General features: G+C 29.3%; 1 protein-coding gene across 1 annotated transcript in view; it reads right to left on the bottom strand.

Moving 5' to 3' along the window:
- LOC121123339 (limbic system-associated membrane protein) overlaps positions 1-20,496 on the bottom strand; it is a 133,045-nt gene that overhangs the window by 88,659 nt on the left and 23,890 nt on the right. Inside the window, exons 2-3 of the mRNA XM_040718457.2 lie at positions 13,502-13,879; positions 12,388-12,590 (exon numbers count right to left, since the gene is read on the bottom strand). Of these exons, the coding sequence (XP_040574391.1) occupies positions 12,388-12,590; positions 13,502-13,879 (581 nt within the window). The remainder of the gene's footprint in view (positions 1-12,387; positions 12,591-13,501; positions 13,880-20,496) is intronic.

The following is a 20,496-nucleotide window of genomic DNA, read 5'->3' on the forward strand; positions in this document are numbered from 1 at the left end:
ACCCGACCCAAACGGATCTAATGATTTACCCCATGATTTTGGCATGAGATGAACGAGGAGGTGAAATAAAGAAAGAAAGCTTATGTTAACAAACAGGGAGACAAGGAGGTTCTCGTATTTCTTAATTTATATCAAGTATTGTTAATTTTGGTTACAATAAAATTTATTTTTTCCGACCCCAGGATCAGTATAAATAAAAGAAAAAATATTTTAGTCTGAAAATCAAATTGGACTTTGAAAAAAAAAATCCCTTGTTAAGTGGTACCAAATATTATTCAGGGGTTTACACTCCAATAGAAAGTGGTTGAATGTCTATATCGTGTACCCACAAAATAAGCACATCCTTTCTTCGATAGACCTTGCCTGAGTACTACCAAAAGAGAGCCTAATCGTAATAATTTGATATTTTAACCAATGTAAGGAAATATTAAAACCTACATTTCGGCTTGAAAGAGTTAGTTAGTTTCTGAGTTATGAATAAATTCTAGAATTGATAAATAAATTTTTTTTTGTATTGTATTATATTGAATTAGTACCACCTTCGATTTTTGTGGAGAAACCGGTATATATCAAATATTTTCTGTAACACATAGTTTTAAGTAAGATTAAATAAAACTAATTACGAACGTTATATAATAGATAACATATTTAAGAACAGGGTTATAAAATATATCCATGCTCATTTTAAACAAACTTCCATATCTAATTTAAAAAAAATGAAATCTTTACTATGCGTATTTATTTTGAAATATATAAGTCCAGAAGCCTAAATTTAAAAGCGCTTCATTTTTTTTATTTTTCGCATTTATTTTCGATATTGAGTTTCAAATTTGTTTATTATTTTTTTTTTTGTAGGTTTTTTAGTTGGATTCTTTAAAATAAGTTATTTGTTTCTTTGTCATGTCAATATTTATCATTGTTATTGTTTTTATATTAAAAAAGTAAGTTAATACTTGGGTGTATGATTATAATGAGCAATTAATTAAAAAAATAGTGTATCCTCTATAATCTACAAAATATAATATTCTTTTCTCCAAATTCTGTTCAAGATTGTGAATTCACAAAGTACAAAATAGTATGGTTAAAAGGTATTCAATTTATTTCTTAATGTTTTTAATATCATAGCTGGTGCTAAGTGCAAATAAAGTTATATATTGCTAAAATATTCATATTAATGTTAGTGAAGTACTCACTTTAGGATTGGAAAGGAGTCAAAGGAGGGTTAATGTTATTTCATTCATAATGTTACTAAAATCTTTAATTTCAAAAATTAGTTTGAGTATACAGATTTTGGACTTACAACTTGCAATAGCATGACTTAATTATGAAAAACGTGATTTTTAAAGAATCAAGAAAATACAATTAAAAACCAATTTGTGATATGTTGAAATACTATATTTAGCTATATTTTTATCGGCAAGGAGTTGGACAGCTCTTGACAATGAAGGCCATATCCATAGTGTAACCAGCTGTCATTATAGCAGCTCGGAACAAATCTCAATTTAGGTTAGAGGTGCAGCATAACTTCTTTTCCAATACGCCCCAAGCTGCAAAGTACAGGGTGCTGAGATCAGGGCTAAAGGAGGGCCCATAGGTGTAGGCCAGAAGTAAGCCTTATTGTTCCAACAGAAGTTTTGCCTCTTCTTGGCTATATGGGGCTGTATTGGGCTTCTTGATCTATTAGGCATTCCGGATAGAGATATCAACGGTCTCTGCAACCTCCTCAGCAATGACACCGGCGTGGAGGAGATCGCACACGCGTTCCCTTTTTTGTTGTTGTTCAGACATGTGTACACTTAGAGACATAGGATAAAAGCTAAAATTGTTCACTTTGTTGCAGCATTTAGTTTAAAATAATAGGGATAACATCTTAATGAAATTCTACTTCAAGTTTTTGGCCCCCACTCTTTATAAATAAATTTTGAATGTTTATTTGATTTTTTGTTTTATATTTGAAGTTTTCAAAATATGTGAGGCTCAGTCAAATCATTTACAACTTTTAATCTTTTAAGTCTTAGGTTTACAAGGCTCTAACTTTTACGTTAATCTGAGCAATTTTTGCAGTTTACCTCTCCAATGACTGACATTTATTTTATAATATTTAAATATTAGTGGAATCACATATAAAACGTCATTTTACACTCAATATCCTTAATAATTCAATTGAATTTCTATATTAATAACAAGTTTCTGATTGTTCGCCGAATCTAAACCTTGAATATTTTGGATTATTGGTAAATATAATCAAACCCTCAAATTCAAAAAATCAGCACACCAATCAGGAACCAGGAAAATGAAATAACGAGGATTTTTTTAACTTTCCAATAAGGTTTGCTCCTAGACATAACCCTTTCTTACATTTGACCTTGATAATGAACTATTGGAAAAGGGGTAACTATCCTTATTTAAACATATTTGTATTGTATTCGTGTATGTTATATACAACATTTTATATATGAACTGTTTTAAAATAATTCTATGACAAACTTTTTCTTATTTTAACATTAATTTTTCAACTTTTTTCGTCAATTGTTTCATATTTTGATTTTTAGATATGGAGTGACAGTATTTCGAATTAATTTTCCACTCATAATATTTTTGTATACACCTACAATGATAAATATAAATTATTATTTATGTAAATTTCAGATCCGCTCAAATGTAAATATATTAGAAAAAATCGATATTTTGCTCACTTACTTGAAGTAGAATAAATACCACGAATCATTTATCATAATCAAAATTATAATATATTGCAAACATTCATAGATATACATATGTATTTGTGTATATGTACACACGATAGAAGTAGACCAAACATGCTAACTACTTAAGCATACAGAATGTGTGTATGTCCCATTGGTGCATGTGTCTATGTAGATATGGGTAATTGAACTTTGGACTCTAGTAGGATAGTGTATTTTATTAGCCGCAAGTAATTAGTAGCTATAAAAGGTTTGATTAAAAATAAACTTCAGAAATACTGATGAGTAATGAGTATAAGCACAGATTAAAAAATATGGAATTTAAAGATCGCGCGCTTTTGTAATTGCTATGTTAATATAATGTTGAAGAGAAAAAAATAAGCATAAAGTAATGACTAACGCGTGAAAGACAAAGAGTAACTATAAGGATTTGTTCTTGACTTATAAGCAGGGCTCGAGAGCAAGAAATTCCGGCACTACAACAATGTTTTTCTATTCCCTTTTTTTGTCATATTTTATAATATCAAATATTGGAGCAAATATTGAAATTTCCAAAAAAAATCTCCGATACTGAAACATGGAGAAATTAGATATTTTCGACGATATATCCTTCTAATACATATATTTAGCGGGAAAATGTTATTCAGCTAGATTATGGAAAATAAAATTTAAATCTATTTCCACTCAGAAATATTCATGAAAGATTCAAAATTAATTTCTTTTTCTCTCGTCAAAAGATGAAGTTATAATTAAATATTCATTTGTTCTTTGATGGTTTGATTTTGTTTTATGCATCACTTGATAGCCGTTGCTATATCATTTGTATTGTAGCATAATTCTTTCAAAACAGTTAAATCTTCAATAATATCGGTTCAACTTTGCATTGAATGAAATACACAAAGTAAACTTATACATAAATGAGATGAATTTCTTGTAGGAGTAAAAGCTATAACGGAACAATTTTACATAAATTTACAATAAAATTTGTCAGCCAACATTATGTTCTATTAAATCCATTATTACTTTAATAAAAATGCATTTAGATAATTCAGCTCTTATTTATATTTAGAATATAATATGCAAACGTCTCTCAATACTTTTTTGCCTTTATAGTTATATGGCATTGATTGACATATGAATTAAACAAAAAATACTTAGGAAGCAATGAAAAAAATTAATAAATGATCTTTGCTTACTTCTCGTCTCCTTTCTCACTCAAAACCGATGCATTTGATGTTTTATTGCATCAAAAGATTCAAATATTAACAGTCAGACAAGTTAAAGTCAATTAGTTAATGCAATTTTGTATGTAATCATTTTAGGCATTTGTTCAACAACTTTTTTTTCAAGGGATAACAAAAAAACATCTGAATTGTATTGTTTTTAGGATGTCTTGTGTCGGACCTTATTATTCGTTCCAGTCCAGTCTCATGACTCGTCATTAACCCTGTCAGGACTAGAAATGGTTTTAAAAAATGGAAATAAAGCCGAGTGTTGTCATGAAGGATTAAACTCAAAAGTTTTAGGACTGCACTCGACCGAACTGAGACTGAACTGTAGAACTGCAGTCTTCAGCCCTAAATAAGGACTGGAACGACACTAATTATAGTAATAATTATACATAACATGATAAAAGAGAGATCAGACGATTTTATCAGGTGTTTTTTTTCTCTAGTTAAAAAAAATACTTCATATTTCATTTTGCCATAACTTACTTTTACATATAATTAAAACAAATATCTCTGTAATCTACTTTATACTAGAGATTAGTGTTGCCCAGATTTCAATATTTCGTTGCCATCTGTAATAGCAACAATGGTATCGGTATTTCAGTATAAGATCGAAGTTAAGGATAGTTAATATGTATATACAGGGGCATCCTTTTTTTTTTGTAAGGGATCAGGGCTATTAATTTTTTTATAAAATAAATTTTTATTTTTACTTGATTTCTATAAAAGATAACTTTGCTTGGATTGGTGGACTATTTTATCATGGCGTAGTGGAGCTGCAAGTACCCGTCCAATATTCGTTTGGGTATCGTACCCTATTAAATATGTCCATACTCTGGTACCACTATAGTACCGGGGTAGCAAACAACACTAGTCTAGAAATGTTTAACCAATTAAAATTATTGGAATAATGGTCTTTCTATAGTTTTACTCTTCGATCCACGAATAGAGGATTTCATGTTTCGGTTAAAAAGTAGGGATAAAAGAAAATATTATCCTATTTGGATTTTGTACCAATAAGCCTCAAAAATTTATATGACGTCATCTATTGTTATTTTTTAAATTTTATTGTGGCTTTTCAGGATGTCGTTTGATGTGTAAGCAGACCATCACTACGATATATTTTACGTCTGCTTCATAGTATAATAACATTTTATAGTCTTATTTATTATAGTTTTAAATATTAGTGAGAGATGGATCAATGGAAGAAATTACAGGGAGGTATGAAATCTTATATTTAGTACTGTTAGACAGAAGACAATTTTTTTACAATCTTTTCAGACTTGGTGACATTTAGACTAAATTTAAATGCTTTGTAAATTCATTTTAAGTAGGCTGGGTTTTCGAACATTGTTCTCTTATAATCTTCAGAAAATTTGAAAATTTACCAATTAGCTCATTTGTTATGGATTAGAATGTCCTGTTTTCGTTTTAATACAAATACGTTTTTCTTTTCCATTACAACACCAAAAATGACTTAGAATGCTTTAAACTATGCCAAAGTTAGCTTTTGATTTATAGTCAGTAGAAATTATAAATCTGATTGAGAAAAAATATTAAAGCCAAAACGGGACAGTCTATTATACATATATTGAAAAATAAAAGAGCTATATTGCTCCTAAATATCAATGTTAAGCCGATTTTTATAATGATAGGTTGACTTGATTTTTTATGTTGTATTACCTAGAAATGTTAAGTTACAAAAGTTCCAAGAGTTTTTGTTCCTGATTAAAAGAAGGGGGGATGTTATGTTGTCGTAAGGAAGAATAAGGATGAACTAAAAAAGTAGGGTGACAATTACTGGACTTAATATCCATTAATATGTGTTTGTAGGGGGATGAGATGATGCCATAGAAAATTAAGCATGTTTGAAAGAACTACCCGTTACATTCTAATGAATTAATTGAATTTTTGTTGATTTAAAAATAATGAAAAATAAAACTGTCAACATTCATCTTAGGTCCAGAAAGAAATAAATAAACAGGATATTATGCATTTATGAAATGCATCGGTCAATAATAATAGTAGTAAGAGCTCCAAAAAACACACAAAAAAACAAAAAACACACGCAATACTGAGGAATTTGCATTTGCATTTGTGCAAATAATTATTTTTGAAAATTATCTCTTCCTATATACTCGTATATATGCATAGATATACAGCCCCCTGAATGTCCTATAAGTTTTGAATCTCATTCATGATCTATATAGGCCAAGTCTTTTTTAATCTCATTCTTAATGAGTTATGTTACTAGGAAATATGTATTGCCAAAAAAAAAAAAAATTATTCTCGTATAAATGAATGTGAAATCATGATTTTTGTATCTATGTACATTGTAAAAAAGTGCAATGACCTCTAGTATCCTCTATCACCATCACCAAATATCTTCTTTTTCTTTTTACATATGGACATTTATTTTTCTTTTTGTTAACTTTCCGTTTGTGAACTAAGATATGGTTCATCCCGAGTTTTATAAAAATACGTCATATTCCTTTAAATCTAGATACATTTTATAGCCAATACCAGGGACAACGCTAATGCCCCCTCAATTTTTTATCATATCTTATATAGAACTATTAAAAGTCTGTTTCTTTTGTTATCGCACATAATATTTTTTGGACCTTTGAGGTGATGAAGAGGCTGTTTTGACCAAAATAAATCGTATTTTCCTCCTGTCTCTTTCTATATAAATTTTCTCTTCTTCTGCCATCAATCTTTGTTTTTATTCCACCCTGCAATGCGGGCACCCTTTGCTAATATATATACATAATAAACGTTCGGTATTGATAATTTTGGGGCTAAGTATCCCACCCTCCAAAAAAGCTATCCATGCCCTGCAAATACTTTTCAATATGGTCCTTAAACATTAAATCAGAATATTGGCAATGCTTTATTTATTTTGATAATGGCTTGTTTAGAAGTTAATATTTGATTATTTATCAATTTTTTATCGAGTTTTTGTTAATTTAATTACGTAACAGTTTCACATAAAATTTGATCCTTTATTTTTTCATTTGATTTCAAGGACTGTTCTTTTTTTCATTATGAGGAAAGTCATATTGTATTTATTATTTTATATAATACACAGAACCTCCTCAAAACTGATGGGTACTAATTTGATTTCCAAAATGCGGATAGAGTAATGAATATTTCATAGATTTTTTTTTTGTCAAAAATAAATATTTAATGGTTTTTCTATAAAAATATGAAATTATATCTTGTTGAAACACCAAAAAAACTAATTTTGTTGTTTTTTTTGGAAAAATAATTCAACAATTCAAAGTTTTTTCTAAAAAATGAAATTTGTTTGAAAATAATTTCAAATATAAAATTTTTAGAACAAACTAAAGATTTCAAAAAAAATATTCAAAAAAGATATTCAGCTGTTCAGAGAAAAACGAATATTAAATTTTTCTAAGCAAAAATTTCTAATAAAATTTTTTGGAAAATAAATTTCAAATCAATATTTTAAAATTTAACAAAATACTCCTGTACTCCCTTCACGTATAATGAAAAGTAACTTTAATACGGTGGAAATCAAAGATATCTCCAATAATATTATTTATAACCAATTAAATTTGAATAAATAAAATATTTTTCTGCCAATTATTGCATAGTGTATATATATTTTACATAAATCCCTCATGTAATTTACTTGTACAAGAATGTACTTGTTCAATATAAATACATATTAAGCACTAGAAAAATAAATGATTTGCCCTTGAGGAAATCTTTATTTTGTTAAACATTTGTAATCACCAAACCCATGTTCCATGTACAATGTGTGTATATACGAATCTCCAGAGAGTGAGAGAGAGAAACAACAAAGTAGAAAAATCCAATTTACATCATCCAAAAAGTGTTGTTATTTTATGTTTTTCTTCTTCACAATAATAAATTACTTTTATATGTCTAAGTGAATAAGTAAAAATAGGCATTCATGAAATTTAAATTCTTTATTTTAAAGGAGAAAAGTCTAATATTACTACGTTATTAGAGTGAGGTTTACTTATATATATTTACAATAAGTTGAGGCTTTGAGTAAATATTATGCAAATTTTCCTCCGGATTTATAATAACTATTTATGGGCTTTTTTACACTTTGGTATTTAGGGTGAAGTAAAACTATAACAGGGCGAAACTTTAATTTTATCACGGAACCTTTCATGCAATTAAAAAAAGGCCCAAACGATTGTTTTAAATTGTTCGGAATCAAGCAATACCTATTTATAATTCATCAAATCAGGGTGAATTCTATGAAGAGAAGAACAAATTGTATATATCGTTAAGGAAAGAGATTTTCTGTTTTGAAGCTTTAGGATGATGATTTTAGATGAAAATAATATTATGAGTACTCGGTTTTTTGTAGTTGCTCCCTGAATATATTGAATCTTTTTCAAAAGCTGTTGTCATTCAGCTTAAATTAAAGGAAAAAGATCATTCAACATATAACTAGAAATGAATATACAAAAAGTAACACGTAGGATTTGTTGCGGAGTTATTATTGCAAGTACTTGTTTGACTCAAACTAAAATTGATGATCGACATCAAAGTAATTCCTACCTATATTATTGCTCTATACTGAGTGGGGTTTGTGTTTATTTCCTTCGTATCATAGCTGTTTGCAGCTACTTTAATTAAATGGACTGACAGCTATGCTGCTCTTCTTTCAAAAATACGGTTGAATATATTACTTTCATTTATGATGATGATTCCCCTTGTCAACAAAATTCTATATAATCAAAAAAGTTTGAATCTGACAGTACATGGAGTGCTTCTTCGTAATAAGTTTTTTGTATTAATGTAAAAAGATTATGTGCTTATTTGATATCTTTTTAAATGATATATTTTAGTGGGTTTAAGATTCTTTTCAAGGAGGGGGAAAAAAAATGAAGGAAGACGTTTTAAAATGAATTAAATACTAGCTTGACTCGTTGGCTTTGCACATTTTATGCTAAATGAATGTATAAAATATTAAAAAACTTTTTTTAATATATGAATATAGTAATATATTTTCCCTTATTATTCTATGGAACTCTCGATATCTGGAATATAGGCGGCCATATAAGCAAATTAGTCTTTTATATGTATAGCTAGCAGTAGTATCTAGCATTATCCTTAGTTATTAGGCGTCGACAAACAGACACATTTTACGTGAATAATATAAAAGATAGTTCTCCAGGAGATTCTCAGTCTTACTCGTTGTTTTTTTATGTGCACAATCCCACGTAGTTTCTCACTACTTAGATGTTCTTTCGTCAAGAATCATTAGATCAAGTATCTACAGTTCCTAAGATACACTCAAAAATGACTTTATGCGGCATACATACACATATATATGTATATTAGGGGTGTACCAATGCATCAGAATCGGAAAAAATTGGAATTTGTTGAAGTATCAAAGTTGGTTAACGGACTTGGATCTACGTTCCACCCATATATGTTCTTACTTTATATATACACTATTAAAAAATAAAATAATTTTAAATATTTCAAATGGCCAATCAATAAATGGAAGTGAGGATCATAGTATTGATTGACCTAGAGTGAAGACTAGGAATAAATTGACTCCTGAGCGCACAGAGAGTTTAACTTTTAATTTTTTAAACAATTTTAATTTCAAGTTAATTACAACTAAATATATTTACCAAAGTTAAGAATAAAAAAGTAAATCTTTTTGTCATTTTTCATGTAATTCCTAAATTCATAATATTAATAAGGGACAGAATCGATAACAAAATCGTACATAAAGATTGTATTTAAATTGGCTAAAATTTTAGTATCGCTGCATTTCAAAAATATGTACATACATCCTATTTTACACTCGCTAGATGGATTTTCAGTTAATCAATGCTACTTTTGAAATACATGTTTACCACAAATATATATATTATAAAATAACAAATGTTTCATTCGATTCAGTCAAATAGTATCAATTCATTGAATACTCAAATTGTATCTCATGGTATGAAATCCCCTAATTGAAAAAAGAAAGAATTGATGTTATTAGAAATGACCAATATTATGTATAACTACATATGTAGGTGTATGGATAAAAAATTTACTTCATTAATACGAATAATATATTAGAGTAAAATAAGTGCTGAACATATTGTGATTAACTTTTTTAAAATGTCGAAGTACAAATTTTGTAAAGATTGGTCTGCACAACAAAAATAAATTATTACAAATTTTAATATTGACCCTTATTTTTTTTACTAGAAACTTGTGGTTTACTACGGATTTTGATGAATGTACTTATTTCCAAAGAGTTACCAACGACAAATGGAGACAAATATAAATTATGCACTAAGCACTGTAGGTACTTTAAGTGCTTAAAGTATATAAAAGATGAAGGACTTTAGTAGTCAGTAGATATTAGAACTCCATGACTAAGTCATGGTGCATGGTGGAGTCGTAAATTCAATTATTGTAGTATTTTTGCAAAAAAAAAAAAAAAAATCTGAACAAATTAACAATTTAAATTCCCAAGCCCTTGTGTTACATTTTTTACATAAATCCTTTTTGTTTTGTTTTTCTATGAGGCCTGACTTCTCATACATCATATATATATTACTTTTTTTCTGCACCAAGCATTTAAGGTATTTGTGGCCATTTTTATAATCATTATCTTCAAAATAATATGTAATATACGTGGATTATGTCAACAAATACTAGAATAATGATTATTCAAACATTCTTCTTTATTGATAATATTTTTATAAATATTAAATTATTTCAGAGAAATACTGATTACACTTTTTAACGAGTTTGTACACTTAGATTGAGATGATGTGCTCCTGATTGCCTTTACCTCGAGAAACACGAAAATGACTTTATAACCAGAAAATTCTGTTTATTTTGGGACATAGAAAGCAATATTTTATATATTAGCTTGGAGAAAAATAATTTTCGGATTTCCTGCCCTTTTGTTTTAACTAAATATATTTTGATCATTATTGGTCACATGTAATCATACGATAAAGTGATGTATAGGTGTGAGTGAATACTACAAATCTTTTTCTGCACAGTATTGTACTTGGCTGGTTAAGTTGTGAATTATCGTGCGTAGAGTATTGAGGTCTCAAAGGAAGAAATTAACCATATTTTACGTTTTCAATAGCTACGTGTAATAGTATATGGGGACGATATTCTTTTGGTTCGTGTTCCACGACAGTGGTTCGAGCAATTTTTTCCCTCACTCAATTACAGTGAACAAATCAACAGAAACGCCCAGCAATGGTGAATAGAAGACAACAAGACATCATCAAGACAATGTTAGGTGACACACACCTTGGATGACACACTAGAAGCTCCATGAGCTCACATGGGAAGTTCTTATTTTTCCCAGTACAGTTCAGACCTGGCAACAAGTGACTACTACCTGTTTCTGTCTATTGCCAACGACCCTTTGGTACCAATTCGGTCTCAATAGAGGCCTGCGAAAATTGCTTGTTTAAGTATTTGCCAATAAGCACTAGGGCTTCTAGGAGAAGGGCATTGTGAAGTTGGATTCTTGTTGGTAGTAAGTTATCGAACAAAACGGGGCATACTTGGCTTAAATCAGATGATTATAACACTTCTCATTCAACATTGAAATAAAGTGGAGAATTACTTTTTGCACTAACTATTATATTCAATAAGCCTTGATAGCTTAATAAATAAATAAAAATGCTGTTTTTCTTATTATAAAGTTGTATGTCTTCACTTTACAACAAACTATAATTATAAGATTAATTTATTAAACTTTCAAAAAGAGTGTCAATTTTTCGTCATTTTTTTTGTACCTACAAGCCATTTTCTCCAATTCATAAAAGTATTCATAAATAATTGGAACATTACTTAAATTTGAAATCATTTTTATACAAAAATATGTTTATTTTGATTTTTTAATGGGAAGAAAACACTAAATGTGATACAAAAAAACTATTTTTCAAAAATATTTAATAGGTTGCAAAACCAGGAACTTTGAGTTATAAAGGTTATTTTCATGTTTCTTGAGGTAAGAGACATCAACAACACTTCAACTCAATCAAAATGTAGAAAACAGTTGACATTTTCTTAATTAATTATTTCAATGAACTTCATATATAAATTCATTTATAAAATAACTTTTTTATATATTTTAAATGACATATATGTCATTAGTTGATCGTTATTCTGCGTATAAAACACTTTTTAACACATTAAAATAATAACACGAATAAAAAAACAAGAAACAGTTGATTTATTGAATGTTCATTTACCGCAACGTAGCTAGAAGCTCTCTTAAATCTCTACAATAATGATAATAATTAGTCAAGCAATACGCATCAGTAGTTTCTAAATGAGGGAAATATATTATAATAGAAAGTTGAGGAGTAAAACAAAAGATAAGGGTGATTTTTATTATTTTTGTCTAGGCTGAGTTACATATACTACATAAGAAAAATAATAAATCTCTTGTGTCTTACATTTTTTCTCCATCGAATCGTTGGAGGCGGAATCCCATCTGCTCTACACTCTAGTTGAACATTAGAACCCTCTCGTGCCTCAACTGGTGAATCTATTCGCCCTCCAGGAAGTACTGCCTCAATCTGCGGTGGAACAAGTACTTCTAAATAATGCACAATCTGTAGTGGCTGACCCCTCCACTCCACTTCACATGTGTAGTTATCTATATATATAAAAAAAGAAATATTTCAATTACTATGAAAACTACTGTGCCCCTTCTTCAATAATACGTCAGAATTTTCAAAATAGGGAGAAATAATTAATAAAAACAATAATATCTTTCAGGTTACAAACATATACTTTATGTTAAAATGTATATTTACGAGGATTTTGACAGTTTTCACATTCTTAATTATCACAACTGTATGTAATGGGAGCAGGGTAGTTTACTGTCCCAGACCTGTGTTTGATAATTAAACCTAAGGGTTACGGTCAGAGTAGATGAAAATTTTTAAAAAATGACACAAATCCCCTTTTTCTATAAAATTCATTTTTTTATATATCTTTTCAAAAAGACAAAATTTGAAATTAAATTTTAATATGAAAAAAAAAAGACATATTGCATGAATATAAAAATAGAATTCCCTCACTTGATGTATTTTTTTAAAAGATTTATATAAAAAAAGACAAAAAAAAAGTAAAAAATTAGGTCCTTTCTAAAATACGGTCATTTAAATATTATGTTTTATAGAAAAAAGACCAAGAGAAAAATTAAATGTATTTTCTCAAAAAAGTCATTGAAGCAATCTGATGAAGATACTAACGAAATAAAGAAACAAATTATAACATAAATGTATCCTGAAAAATCGAAAAAAAGGCCCGGATTTGTAGTAAATTGGTTCTGTTTATGTCCAACACTTTAACGTAAAAGTAGTGGCAGCCCAAAATTATTTTCTAATAAAACAAGAAATCAAAATTATTTTTTTTAATAAAAAATTTGAATTTTTTTCCAAAGAAACCCAATTTATAAATTAATTGAAAACCAAAACAAAAAAAGGCTTAGCACATTTATCATTGTTTTAGACCTCACTCTTGAACGAGTCGGCCCTGTGTACAGGCAGGTAAATAACTCACCCGTATCCGCCACATCCACCCCTGTTATTCGAAGGGACGATGCCTCTACAAGAGTCAACCGATAGTCCTTCCTCACTTGTATGGGACCAGCAGAAAGTACACGATCCCCACGTTTCCAAAGGACAACCGAATCCCCTAAATTCTTTATTTTACAAGGAAGTACCACTGTGTCTCCAAGCTCTGTTCGGAGTACTTGTCCTTGAGTCATGAACTCTGGCTCTGCACCAATGGAAGAGGGATCCGGAATGAGTCGTCCATTTCGGAGTATGTTAATTTGACGATAATCACTGAATCCATGAGGTATTACAGAAGAAGATGATGAAAGAGGAGGTGATCCAGAATGTGAGGAAGGATATGGATTTTGATATTGGGATCGACCTGTAAAAGGAAAATAAAATTACGTTTGGATTATATTGATATTCTTTGACCACTCATCATCAATTTCTATAAACAAACTATTCTATCACAATTGCACTTAGAGTAATAAAAATGCATTGTCATAATGAACAATTAGAAATATATATATATCTTTTTTTAAATGCCATATCGTAGTAATATTTAATCTCATAAACTAAAAAAAATACTTTAAACTATATTTAACATTTTTAAATACCTCAAATTATCCCATAAATTAAAGCCTATTGTTGACTGAAATATGTCTTTGAACTATTGGGCTCTGTTTATATGATGTATAAAAGTTTATTTGCACATTTCTCCTTTCTTGATTTTTGTTCAAGATTATTTTTGAGTTAGCTCTCCACATATGTACTTCACAAGTTGTAAAAGTTAAATGTACAAGTTACAACCAAAAAAAAATGAGTTAGTTTATTTTTAATTGAAGAATTGTCATTACTGTTTGGGATTAAGGATAATGCCATAATTGAAACTACAATTGGTGGTCAACAAATTAATGATGCCATTTTTGACTTTTTTAATACAAATGACAAATTATTATGTTATAAAAGTAGATAGTTGTCCAGAGATCCAAGATTATTTCATTCGTAAATACGTAATAAATAATACTTTTTAATAGATCAAAATGAAAATATCACATAAATATTTATAGTTGGTAATTTAAATGACTAATGTTGTAGCTCAATAAGACATAAAGCATTAGGAATTGCAACTTGTAGTTAAAGAAAAATGTTGAATATCAATGGAACGATAATTAAAAAAAAAACTTTAGATATGTCAAAAGGACTATGAGCCATCATCATTTTTAGTTCATTTTGATGTTGGGCAAATCTACGAAGTTGGTTACTGACGCGAGTAAAATTAATGGTATTGGTTTTGCTTTCATTCAACAGTATAAAAGTGGCGTAAGTGATAGAAAAAATTTAATTCAATGTTGGTTCTCGAACATTAGCTCGATCAAAACACAATCTTCAGTGATGGAACTTAAATCTTTAGGTATTACCGGGAGCATGGAAAAATATTCGCACTATTCATAAGGTGCTAGTTTCTATGTCAAAACAGATCATACACCATTGGAAGGTATATTCAACTGAGTTGATATGTTAAATCACCAATTAATAAGATGTTTAGGGAGCACCACACTTTATAACCTTAAATGTAAGTGGATTTAGGGGAAAAAATTATAGAAACTCATTGTTACATATACTATTAAAGTAACAAGATGTATTTTATTTTATAATATTTAAGGATTATTTAGTTCTTACAAGTTTCTAGTTATAAACATCGACTACCAATATATATTGTTCACAATTAAATAATTAAAGTAACCCCTGTGGGCCACCTTGGGAACCAATGCTTTAGACTAACTTGTATCCCGAGGTATTTTTTGTAATTAAAAAAAAAAATTCAATTAGTTTTTCCAGTATTTGAGTCTTTCTATATTTTTAAATTGACTTTAGTTAAAAATTGATATAAATAATAAAAATTTGGACATTTCATGATCTTATTAAAAACTCTCCAGACTGGATTTAAGAAAAGGGCATGCCCATGCCAAAGCTCTTAAACAAAGTTAAGAATCGTGATTGATAACTTGAGTAGATTTGCTGTCCTATTAATAATATCTCCTTCCACCACAAGATATCACTCTTTATGACATCAAAAATTACGCCATCTTATCATTTTCTGTCATTTCCCTCCAGGAGTATGGAACTATTTCTTCCTTTCACAGAATTCACAATATTAATTCAGTCGAAAAAGTTAATTCCTGGAGGTACTAGGGTTATTTATAATATAATATTCAAGTATACTCTACGCCCCTAACGGACAAAAAAGTTATCGTGGAGCCAACTACGTTTGAACAAATACTGACCCCGTGGTATTTGTTTCACCACTTTAATTATAGATGCACTGTAACGAATAGTTATAGAATCATTATCAGTGATGCAAAAAAATAGCATTTTTCAGGTCCCCAATTTTTTTTGCTATTGGGAACCTCCTAAGCTGTTAGCATTATTAGTGAATTCCTTTGGAGTCAACTTCCTTTTCTACTACATAAAACTATAATTGATGTATACGAACCAGATTAAATATTAGTGTATCCTTATAAAAGACGGGGAGTAATCCTGAGGATTTGAATGACATCAGAATAATTCTTGCCAATGTCCTTGTTAACTACCTTCTCCTCCCCCTCGTCACAGCTGTTTGCAGATGATACAATGAAACATAATCACAGCTAAGCTGCTTTTCTTCAACACATTCTTCAAATTATCAGGCCTACCTTGTTGATTTTCGACTTCTTTTTCAAAAATGACCAAAATACTACGGATCACTGTACATAATACATCCGTTTTTTTGTGCTTATTGTTAAGAATCGTTAAAGTTATTAAGAGAAACTTTCCCATTCACCAATTCATTCAATAATGCTGAGTCCTTATATGCCCCTTTGTGTTTTTCCACCCACTAAATTATACTTTTATGACAATAATAATAAGTAGAGGAAAATAAAAAGTCCTGATGAGGTTCTCACTTATGTACATCGCTTTGAAGCCTTTGTTTTGTATTCTATTACAATATATAAACATAAAAATGTTTCTACCGTGTTATTGCAGCAATACTACAAATGAGTCTATTAAGATGACCAAGTATATTGTATATATGTGTTCCTATAAAGTTAAATTGCCCACAGAAAAGAATGACGATTTGTTTTAAAATTATTTCTATTTTTTATTTTTTATATAGATTGTGATCATGTATTATTGAAGTATATTAGACTGTCCCGTTTTCGGATAACTATTTTTCCGAAGTGCATATATCTTTTCTGATGGAGAAAAAAAAAATACTTTTGCAAAATTTGAGGAGTCTCAAGTAAATTGTCCTGCGAATTTTTGTACTGTCACAAACATGGTGCTATGAGTAAAAAAATGGTAATTATTATATTTGTTCAGTGTTTGGTATATCAGTTAAAAATATAGTGTATACCTTGTTTTTAAGAAATTAAATCTAGTTTTGAAGTTTCCCTGTTTTATCATGGATAATGTTCCTCCTATATGTTCACCAAACTACAGTGTGTCCTTGCAAATCGTGAACGAACATTCCTAAACTCAGCTGATACTAGATTATCAAAAAGTACATAATAGTAGTAAAACAATGAGACTTTATTTAAGCAATTAAATCCTCCATTGGCCACTGTTGTTCCCCACCATGGACTTGATCCAAAGCCTGAAGGCTTACAGTTTTTCTTTACGTATTCTTCGGACATGTCATCCCACTCCTTATCCATTCACATGGAAGGAGCTACAGACTTTCCTTCCAATGGCGCTCAAAATCTCATAGCCCAGAGGGTGGCAGTATGGCGAGAACAGAGGCCACATTGACCAGAGATAGATATTCGCCAAGTTGGCTGAAAACCAATTGTGTGGTTCTTATTGTCGTCTTTAAGCTTTTAAATCCTGATAATGAGACACTTGGAGTAGTGGACGACGTGGGATATCTCATCACTACTTGTTCTTGCGTCAAGAAGTCCTGATGCAAAATTTATTTAGATCTCCATCTCAGTTGTTCTTGGCGTGATAAAGAAATGGGTTTTACTAGAGCTGTTTGTTGTTATTACTCTACACGTTGATATTATGTGAAAAACGATAAATTATTTAGTAAGTCAATGAAATCTTTCTAAAGTTTCTTTCACAATTCGTTGAGACAAATCGTAGAACTGGGATTTTGCTATTTTATTCACTGTTTGTAAATCATTGAGTATATCTTAAGCAACTTAAATGATAAACAAACTAGGTGCACAACATTTTCGAGTAAAACACCAAATATAATAAAATAGAGTAAGTCAATTTTGGACTTTTTGACGGTACAACAGGCCCAAAAAAGGGCCAATTCCAATCAAAAATCAAATCAACCTATCACAGGCGATAGGTTTGTAAATTTACCACTACATATAAGTATAAATTTTTCAATCTGTAATTGCAACTTTTATTAATTTAGTTGTTTATCTAACGTCCAAAGTACTTTGCTTAGTATTATCTAGAAATAGTATTTTAGATTATTTACTGGGGCGCCAGAGTCTTGCTCGAATCGAGAGAGTTGCTCATTTTAAAATAGACAGTATCTTGGTACATTGCTTCTACAATTATCTCATATAATAGCAACTATACTTGTAATTATTATATTTCTTCTTGAAATTTGGTTTATGTAAGCCACAAATAAATCTATCTAAACATACTTATATGACTAAAGGATTGAATCCAAAAATTAAATTACAAATTGCTCAACTAAGTGTGAATGCTACTAATACGAGCAATAGGTTAACCAATTCATCGGCTCCTACAGGAGTTCCAAATTTTTTTTTTTTGCAATTTAAAAAATATGTAGTTCTCTTATTTGAGTGATTGTCCTTTAATTTTTTTAAAGTGTCTTATATAATTATATCCCTTAATGGGTCAAATTGAACTGTCTCATTTTCTAAAAATGGCCTGAAATGGCTCAAACCTTACGTTTTCTTTATTGCTTCCAGCCGGAAAGGTCTCGTTACAGGGAGGGGGAAACAAAAAAGATTAGCCCGAAAAGAGGGCAGTCTATCATATGATATAATATAAAGCTCCCTCTTTGAGCAGTTAAAATGATATAGTCAACGTCATCTTAATCAAAGTATGGCATTTATCAAAGCCAAAAACCACAACCACAACATTTACTATATAGTTCAATTATACATTTATTAATAATATGTATTTATCACTAATGAAGGATTCGCTACTTAAGAGATTATAAACGACTACTACGATCCTGACTATATACAACGCGACTTGATAAATAAAAATAATGTTTTATAGCTCAAACAACTCAAAATATTAAATATATATGTATACATAATACATATATTTATATAAAAGTATATAATTTATGTAGTTGCCCATAATCCTCTGTTATAAATAACGCCTTCTTGTAAAGTATATATATATATATATATGTATACATTTATGCTATATATATGATGGCCTCTTGTGTATTCTTAGATATGTATGTACATACATACATATCTACACAAGTTCTAATAAAAAAGAAACCATTATTTTCTAATTCGGAATTTAATTCTCAATTTTTATTTTTTATTCTGTTAATATACATGCCCAGAACGGTTCTAGGACAAATGACCGAATGTAAATTATGTAGTTTGCCGAAAAAAGATATTACATTTATTGATATTATATGTTGAGAAAAAAGTAATTTCGTATGTTTTGCTTTATTTCAATGCTTTATTTCTGTTCGATAATTTGTCGCCAACAAGAATCCCATTTCATAATTTGTTGAAAGAGCTTATACATCACTTTATATTGTTCTTATGCATTGGCTTGAGATCCATTGGAACTATTAATTCACAGTCCTATGCAAATCCACAGATTCGAGTCCCTTAAGTGCACTTATCAGATTAAAATCACTGTCGTGTTTGTTTATTATTTAATTTAATTAAAATACTACAACCGTAAAGTTTCGAACCCCGGACTACTGTGTTGTCTTAATGTTTATTGATGAATATAAAATATTTTTTCTGCAATAGAACACTCATTAATTTACTTACCTATATTACAAGTACTTGTATGGCATATGATATATACCTATTTATCACAATATAACATTAAATGGAATTAGAATAAACAATCTTATATATCAATAAATTACATATCATGTTTAGCTAAATGTCCCAAATTGTCCTCCCACAAATGTTCATACGGAAGAAATATTTTTTGCCAAAGTTCCGCTCACAGTACAGAATGATGGCATTTTTATTATGTTTTTGACTGATATAAATTATAGACGTCTTTTGGTGTGCTCACTGATTTTCTACTATTGTAAAGAAAATGGGAAGAAAATATTAATTTTCGGGAAAAAAATTCATTAAATTTTTTTAAAAAGGTTGAGTTTTCTTGTTTGTTTTTAAATTATTACATTCGGTCAAAAGTATAGAATCGTTAAGTTGTTTAAAATTAGAAGAAAAAAAAAGTTAATAAAGATTTAATGTTATTTAAAATGCATAAAAGTTTTTAAAGTTGTTAAAGGAAGGAGAGAAGCCACCTTTATACAACAAAAATATAAAATATAATATAGTTTAAAAGACCATATATCTCAAGATTGTTTTGTTTAGACCAAAAGGAAGATGAGTCCTTTTGTGTTCACTTTAAACACTTTTTTCCCTCTCATTGTAAGACCAATGAGTCAATCTGACCCCTTGTATCAAATATCAAAACTATATTCTCCACCATAAATATTACAGGTCTCGCTCAATAAAAAAACAACAACAACAGGAAAAACATTGTCATTTCGTTTTATTTGACTTGCTGGTACATATTGCGGATGTCAATGATCTGTAACGAACTCACTTCTGTGACCATGAAGTAAAGATGTTTGAGTGATTTATTTTGAGGTTGATTTTTTCTTCTTCCATATTAAGGTTCTTTCAGCATTTTCCCATCAACAACCTTTAATTTGATTTTGTTTCATTTCGTTCATGTTTACTATTCTTCAAAATTTAGCATTTTGTAAATGCAATCTATTTTGCAAGGAAAAAATATTTCAAAAGT

This window comes from Lepeophtheirus salmonis, chromosome 8 (genome assembly GCF_016086655.4).
Source record: "Lepeophtheirus salmonis chromosome 8, UVic_Lsal_1.4, whole genome shotgun sequence".
NCBI classification, from domain to species: Eukaryota; Metazoa; Arthropoda; class Copepoda; order Siphonostomatoida; family Caligidae; genus Lepeophtheirus; species Lepeophtheirus salmonis.